Source organism: Hippichthys cyanospilos, chromosome 6 (assembly GCF_059441005.1).
Source record: "Hippichthys cyanospilos isolate Australia breed blue-spotted pipefish chromosome 6, RoL_Hcya_1.0, whole genome shotgun sequence".
NCBI lineage: Eukaryota > Metazoa > Chordata > Actinopteri > Syngnathiformes > Syngnathidae > Hippichthys > Hippichthys cyanospilos.
In genome coordinates this window covers 11,893,762-11,902,425 of record NC_142374.1, presented here as the reverse complement: position 1 = coordinate 11,902,425, position 8,664 = coordinate 11,893,762, and the positions used below count along the sequence as shown (strand labels likewise).

The window sequence follows — 8,664 nt, the reverse complement described above, 5'->3', positions numbered from 1 at the left end:
AGCTTGTAAAAGCACTTTGATTGACAGCTTGGTATCCAATTAGATTGCTTGTTTTGTTCACCCGGAACGAGCAAACGAGAGTGCGTCACATCGACGTGGGCGGGAGGAGGTGGGCTTTTATTATTAAAGTACAAAAACTAACAAGGTATTTCTGTCAAATGATACAATACAGTAATAATAATAATATTAAAAGTAATTCTCCAGCCCAAGTCCGTGTTGACGCACTCTCGTTTGCCCTTTCCAGGTGAACACAGGGCAAATGAGAGTGCGTCAACGGATAGCATACAAGCAATCTCATTGCATACCAAGCTGTCAATCAAAGTGCTTTTACAAGCTCTGATTGGCTGGTTTTGTGTATCGCGAGCGAGAGCGAGATGTTGAGCGAGAGCGGGCTATCCCGAGCGAGCAAAAAAGAATTTTGAGCGAGCAATTTCTTTTTCTATGTTCAAACTCCATCGGCGTGCGCTCAAACTCTTATCATTACGCGCTCAATAGTTTTTTTCTTGCGCTCAAAATCTGTTTTTGCTTGCTCAGTTTGATTTTCTCCGCTCAATTTTTTTTTCGCGCGCTCGTAATTGTGGCACAAATATAACGCCATAGCCAACAGCATGTTTTAAAGATAATCATAGGTCTAGTTATCATTAAATTACATGGGGGGGGGGGGGGGCACGACTTCTCCGGTGGCGGCCATGTTTGTTATAGCTAAGGACAATGGTAAATGCAGCACCTTTTGCTGTCCGTAATGAAAAACGGTCTAAATCCTAGACACTATCCCTTTAAGGGTCTGTCAATTCTTAACCGTTCAATATATGCTGCCGCAATCCAAACCGCCCTTTAAGGGACAATTCCATACAATGATTTAAAGAAGGGCACCACTTGAAAGATTGTTTAGCACATCCAACTCAGTTCAGTGGCCCTAGTGGCCCTAGGTTCCTGACTATCCTGTGTGGAGTTTGCATGTTTTCCCCGTGCCCCCATGGGTTTTCTCAGGGTATTCCAGTTTCCTCCCACAATCCCCAAAACATACATGGCAGGTGAATTGGGCACTCCAAATTGCCCTGAGGTGTGTTTGTGAGTGTGGTTGTTTGTCTGTGTGTGTCCTGTGATTGGCTGGCAACCAGTTCAGTGTGTCTCCTGCCCCAAGACAGCTGGGATAGGAGGATACTAGTGATAATCAGCAGCTGTAAAAAATGGACGGACTTAAAGAGGAAAAAGTAGCACATATTATGCATTGCAACATACAGAAACAAAGCTAATTTGTGACCTTAGGAAAGTACCTGGTTAAATAGCCATACAGCATATAGACATTTTACAAAGGTATTCAGCAAATGAGTGGTTAGAGGGTATTATTTCCACACCTTAGAAGAACAAAAGTGATGGAAAATATTCTTTTTTTTTTTTTTTAATAAATTTTGAGTGTTGACATGTTTCTGGGAGGTCAAAGTCAACAAAGTCAGCGCATACATTGAAAACGTGCAGCATTTTATCGCATTCGAACTGACTGGAGATAGAGAGGCTGTTGTCATGCAAGCAGATGGATGCACAGATCCTCCAGTCCTCCGGCTAAACCTTGCAGACCTGTCACGTTACAGCCCGGCGCATTACACTAAGTACATAATGAGACTTGTAGTTAACATTCAATATCGGCTGTAATCCGCCAAATGTTACTGGAATCCCATCAAAATCAGTCATCCGCGGTCAAGTGGCTACGCTTATTTCATGCTGAATTTCTGCACAGGGTTTTCAATGCCTTCACTGAGGCCTTTGCATGCTAGGTGGCGCTGGTGGGAATAACTCAGATATCCTTTGTGGATGGCAAACAGGTCTTTATGGAGAAAAAACTTAATACTGTGGATATAGACAATAAATAGGTGGGTACAGAGGGAAAAAAATAATGAATTAAAACTACTACAAAAATCTGAATAAGTGACAAAATATGACAAATTATCACAATAGTAAATACAATTTTACAAGAAAAATAAAAGTATCACAATTCTCATTACAATAAAGATTTTATAAGAAAAACAGTTAACAAAAACAAAAATCTACAATAAACTAATACTGAAAATAGCATGTAAATCTACAAGACTAAGGCCCCCGGGTTACTTTGTTTTTTACAATTTCAGTTGTTGATGTTAATCGTAAAGCGGGATAAATAACTTAAAGATGGGACGAAAAAACTCAGTATTCCACACCAGACTTTGCAAACTTTATCTGTTAGACATAGCTTCTAAAATTGCTAGTAGCGGTAAAGGAAGAAGTAAGAGAATGATGACAATATATATATATATATATATATATATATATATATATATATATATATATATATATATATATACACACACACACACACACACACACACACACAACAGTGAAAAACTGAACAATTTCAACGTTTGAAAATATTGGCCGGTTACACTTGGCAGAGTGTGGCTAGAACTTATGAGAAGAACTTGTTGTGTTTGGGGTTGACATTACATTGAAAGCATGAGTGTGTTGAAGGGTATAATTGACATTGGTAGCATTTTTCTCATGCTGTACACTTTGCTTGGGTCAAAATGACACAGAAGGATTTTTTTTTTCACCATGAGAGGGCTCGAGTTATCCCTGATGAAAAAGTCTACAGGGCGTGTAGTGACGTGGGGGCAACGGCTGCATTCCTTGTCAATATATGAGTCACCTGCGCCTGAATCTCTCCATCAGGGTGTGACAGCAACTGAAGCAGTCGAACGTGGAGCTCTGACGACTCGTCCAGCATGACTCGAAAGAGGCAGTTGTTCTTGCGCCTTAGTTCCTCGGCCACCTGCGCTGAAGGCATCCAGGCCTTCAGGTTGGCCGCAAACGTCAACAGCCGCAGAAGCACCGCGGATGTTGTTTGTGCATCAAATAGCAGCATGACGGAAGCGGGAGCCTGGTGGGAAAAACAGGTCACTGTAGTAATTTGACCTTTGTGCTCAAGCTTGTAACTTAAGTCTACCCACACAGTACAGTACACAACGTTTTACTCCTTGAAATGATAAAAAAAAGTCCCATACCTGAATGACTGATTGCATTTGCAACATTAGATCAGAATTTACTAACATGTGTTCATCACAAAGACTGCTATTTGACCTGAGAAAAGCGGGCGGAGATGCTGTCATTAGCACCTGCCGCGCTAGGTCCGTGTCATGTTGGGTGAGTTTTCCCTCTCACGAGACTGAGGCAAGTATGTTTTCTGAGTTTGGTCATGTGACATTCACAAGCTGAGCCGTGATTGGTCGTAACCTGTGTCCTGGGCAACACTAATGTTATTATCAGTTGACAGCAAGTGGCAAAATGGTATAAACGCAATATTAATCAGAATAACACATTTAGACTAGTCAGGTTTTATAGAAAATTATTCTATACAGAGTTTTGAGGTTGACTTCCCCTTTGAGCAGGTTTCATCTTACTTATCCTACACTTAAGTACGTGTGAGGTTACTGCGTGGAGATTGGTAAACTTTATTTTTTTATATATATGCTTTATTAATTTATGTTAAAATGATATATCTGTCAAAATGAGTGAGTTGAGTTACAAAGAAGTGCAGTACGATGCGTAAGTGGTCAAGCCACTGATTTGTTTGCATTATTGATGTAATCTTCACTAAGTGTCATTTCTTCTTGTTTACAAGATTGGATGGCAAAGTATTTAGTTACTTTACAACTCTTGTGCATGTTATTGCTCCAAATGTATAATGCTGTCGATCTAATAGTTTTTTTCGACTAATAATTAACAACTTGATTCATTGCTGAAAAATATATTATGGAATCAACTTTAAAATCTATGCAAATTAAATTGCTGTGATAACTTTAAAGGGAGAAAAAAACACAAATATACATTACTTTTAGCCTTACCCAAAACAATGAAAGAATGGACATGAGATAAAAAAAAAAAAAAAAATCTACTGCAGCCATTTGGAATCAAAACATTATCCAGATTACGGTCCTACCAATTTGGTTGGCTTATTATGATTTTTTTAAACACCGGTCAAAAAAAAAAATATTTGTGGATTATTTTACCTTTATGTGTCGACTTACAGCACTTATATGCAAGTGACACATGTGACATTATTTATTATGCATACCATAACCTTGTATCCATCCATTTTCTGTAGCCACTTATCCTCATTCACCTCAATTGCACCTATTCCAGCTCTCTACAAGCAGTAGGCAGACGACACCCTGAACTGGTTGCCAGTGTACACAATGACGAACAAACACTCACGAAACCCAACGAACAACATTTCACGCAACCAATCACTCCTAAGAACGATTCAGAATGTCCAATCACGTACTATGAATGTTTTTGGAATGTGGGAGGAAAGAAAACCCCACGTGGGCATGGGGATTACATGCAAACTCCACACAGAAATACGATATCGAGCTGGAACTGAACTTGGGACTCTGTACTGAGGAGGATGTAATAACAACTCAGTCACCGTGCAGTCCAAAACGTGTATACTTATCATAAAATGCGTTTGTCATTCTGTGGACCTGTCATTCAAAACAAGCAAATCTTAATTTTACAAGCAATAAATAGGTGAGCAGCGCAGCCTAGAACAAAAACAAATCCATAGTGAAACATAAATTAAGAATAAATGCGTTAAATATGACATCCATTGAAGGACTTGTAACAAACACCGACAAGAAGTTTGATACATTTGCCACGCAATGCATCACTGTTTTCTGTTTGTTTGTTTGTTTGTTTGTTTTTACAAAACAATTAACTGTTTGCCCCTGCTATTTGCGGAAAAATGCACCAGGCTGCAACATTATATACAGTAATTGGTAACTATTGAAATGCAATGAGAAGAAACAAATGCGATATTTTGCATTAGAATTGTTTTTACATTGTCGGCCACTTAATTGGTAATTAGGATTTTTTTTCTACAAAAAAACGGCATCATCATTTAAAGAAAATCCTTATTGGTCAGACCCTGAACCCAGATACAGGGGAAAAATAAGTCAATGCTTTTATCCCACGAGAGCTTTATTGCTGCATTGCTTGTCCTTCACTCTTCTGCCCTCTAGTGGAAGCTATTGTTTTTATAAAGAAATGATCTATCTGCTGCTTCAGTTTACAGCAGTGCTTCTCAATTATTTTTTGCAAGAAAAATTCACGTAAACTATATTTAGTGTTCCTGTTGTAACATGGCCAATTCCCCATGACACGTATATGAAGCGCCCCCTCCCAGAAAGTTGAATGTCGAGGAACTCCATATTTCTCATAGTGATACATTTCGTGACTTACAGCTAGACACAAAAAAGCTATTGGAAAATCCTATTCTAAATTTTTGTTGTTCTCCAAACAAGTTGAGAGTTATGACGCCATTTTTAAAGTTATTTTTCTTCTTGGGTAACAGTGCAAGTGCAGCAATGCTTTTTTGCAAAGATTATTTTTTTGTATAAAACTCACTCATAAACACATTGTCACTGTCACAATCATTTCTTAAACACCAATTTTGACATAACCACTACAATTTCTAACAAATAACGAACCAAAAAAATAATCATAAACATACTCCATGAATGAACACCAAAAGACCTCTATTTTGATGTTTTGATTTGTCATTATTTTTATGTGGACCTTTTTGTTAGCATGGGACAAAAAAGGTTTGGGTAACAATCTAGACGCTGGTCACCAGCAGAGGTTTGTGTGCAGATTAAGCCTCACAAGCTGAAAAAAAAAATGTGACACAGTTTCATGGAAAGTGTTAAAAGGCTTAATCTGATCACCACTAATAATCAATCATATAGAAACTAGTTTAGGAACATTACTCAGACACCGATTACAAAATTTCACACAATGAATGATGTGTAACTTCCAACTGTAGCAACAGAGGGCGCCCTTTCGCTTTCAAATCTGACTACTTACCTGAGCCTGAACAATATCGTCTATCATGTCTGGATTCGATGACAAATTCACCAGAACCTTCAAGGCCTGAATCTGAAACAAATGCCAGTGTTGACATGTAATAAAGTCACACACCCGATTAAAGTTTATTTGATCTGGGGAAAAAAAAGCGCTCTGGGCAGACACTAACCTGTAATGTTGGATTGCTCACCACCAGCAGAGAGAGTAGAAGTGTCACCGAATACTTGAGTAGGTGTTGATATTTGTCAGTGACAGAAAGGTTGGTAAGAAGCCTGAGAGCACCAAGCTGAACGTCAGAGTTCAGTGGAGACATCTCTATCAACTCCAGCACTTGAGGCACGTAGACCTAAAAGACAACTATCATATTTGATATATTGTCATAGTTACAATTTACAGCTAAGTAAACGAGTGGTTTGCTTTCAATGTTTTATGCTGCAGCAGTGAAGTCTGCAAAAGGAGATAGTACCGTGCCACAAGTAACAGTTTAAATGACCGGATTAATGTTAAAAAAAAATTCGTTATGGAGAGAATCACAAAGAAAGATGTAAAATCTGGTATCATTATTTAAAAGATTGTTCATGGCTTTTAAACGTAAGGCCTGATTTTAATAATTATCTCCCCCTTTACTTAAAACCTTACGCCAAAAAAAGAAAGACAATATGGGCTTATGAGCAATGATGTCTATGGAGACTATAGTCTGAGCTTCTAGCTGTTTGTTCCATCTTTAAATCAAAACAATAAAGATTAATTTCTCATGAAAAACTGCTTCGATGTTTTCGCTAAAGCATATTTTCACTAATCACAGCTTGATCTGCAACGTATCCCTTACAACAAACGGAGCTTCAATGTTTGTGGTTGTGTACCTTCAGCTGCTCCTGGTTTTGGATATTCATGGCAAGATTGTTTAAAGCATTCAGAGTCTGCATTCTAACTTCTGGAGCAGGGTCAGAGAGGAAGCCACCTATGATAGGAATCCCTTCACATTCACGTATTAAATTCTGGGGGATAGATGATACATAACGTTAGAACATGTTTGTAGAACTTCACAAAAAATGTGATGGAGTCATTTTTTTAAAGGCCAGTACCTGATTGACAGTAAAAGCAGCTGCGTTTCCTAAAGTGAGCAAGAGACGGGACCTGTCCTGCACACTATTACAGGTCTGTAGAGCTGTCAGAAGCATTTTTAGGTGCTGTGGCTCCAGATCGCCAAAGTGGACAATGTCACCTGTGAAGCCACAAAAGCAGAACAAATTTGTTTTAATCAGCCAGAATCAAATTCATCTTTACGAGGATGGAGCGTGATTTTCTGTTGTCCAAATGGTTGGCAAAAACAAACCTTTGAATAGGTCTGGTGTGAAGTTTTTTCCCCTCATTTTAATGGCGTCTGCCATGCAACTCTTTTGTATATATTTTGTTGTCTTTCTATTTATGTAATCATGTTTTTTTTCTCGCATGTTTGAAATCAATACATTTACTAAAATAAACCAATTGTGATTAGTTTAACAAGTGTTTTAAACATTTACTAACCCGGTCCAATAACTATTGAAAGTTTTTATAGATAACTTTACTTTTTAAATTAGTGTTTACTTATAAATGTCTGATATTGTGGGTGTTTTAACACAGTTCTACCACTATTCTTTTTGGCTACTCTTTGTGTTTTCGTGACAACAATTATAATAACGCACATCGTCACGAAAATACTTACGCGAAGCAGCATCCGTTGTCCCCCTTCGCGGTGGACACACAAGGTCCAGTCCAGACACTTTGGCCAACAGACTGCCCGGTCGAGCGCTCCCTTCATTGCCCCAACTTTTCCTGTATTTCCTAAAACTTCCCCACCTTAGAAGTTTATAAATTCCATAAGAGACCCCAGCACCGGCGACTATTCCAAGCAAAGTTTTCATGCTGCCAATTTTACCACTACCTCCATCGCCCATTCTGATGTAGTAGTGCTAATTTCAGCGATGCGAAGCTTTCACCGAATGCTGACAACACAGTTGGGTCTTTATCGTGTCGGGGTACGTTTTGAAATATCAGACAACTATAAAAGATTCGTGAGTTAACACAAAAATAAAGTACATTGAACAAAATTAACTTGACTCCGTATGTTGTTGTTTTTTTTTAATGTGTTGCACTAATATCCCACCGGGTAGAAAACAGTTTTGCGATCAAATGTTGCACAGATGACCATGGCATGATATCTACAGTATTAGAGTTTCACCTACTGGCTAAATCTTGGAATATGTTTTAAGAAAGTAAAAACTGTAGCTCTTTTTTGATGTTTTGATGGAAAATGTGGCTCAAAGAGTAATGCCATCGGAGGGCATTTAGACGCCCACATAAATCAAATACTACGTTCCATAAAAGTAGTAAATCTGATAATCACACTCAGAAATCATCGCGACCGTTAGGTTCAATAACTAAATTACTATAACAATAACGGAAATTACCAAAATACATTGTTATTACCTTGATAAAGATGTTTTGCAAAATATACATAATTTTAGTGCATACTAATATTAAAAAAAAATTAGATGTGTTGATTTGGGAGACGTTTCCAATCATTTAAATCACAATCATTTTATGTGCCGCATGTTTCCTCTGTTTTTTAAGAGTTTTATTATTAATTTGAAATGTTTAATACACAATATTTTAATTTATATGTAGTTATGGGTTTTAAAATGTGTATAGCATGTTAATCCTATTAAACATAGCCTAAAGCAAAATAGGACGTGATGGTAAGTATTCAGGCACGGAGGAGATTCATCA

The 8,664-nt window shown here is 38.0% G+C and overlaps 1 protein-coding gene across 1 annotated transcript; it reads right to left on the bottom strand.

Moving 5' to 3' along the window:
- Nucleotides 1-1,529: 1,529 nt before the first annotated feature.
- Nucleotides 1,530-8,013, bottom strand: armc10 (armadillo repeat containing 10). The gene is made up of 6 exons (XM_088417426.1): nucleotides 7,601-8,013; nucleotides 6,981-7,120; nucleotides 6,759-6,893; nucleotides 6,065-6,241; nucleotides 5,896-5,967; nucleotides 1,530-2,911 (listed from the first exon to the last, which is right to left on the bottom strand). Exons 1-6 carry the CDS (start codon nucleotides 7,830-7,832, stop codon nucleotides 2,621-2,623), a joined length of 1,047 nt encoding a protein of 348 aa, XP_088273552.1. The 5' UTR covers nucleotides 7,833-8,013; the 3' UTR covers nucleotides 1,530-2,620.
- Nucleotides 8,014-8,664: the final 651 nt, after the last annotated feature.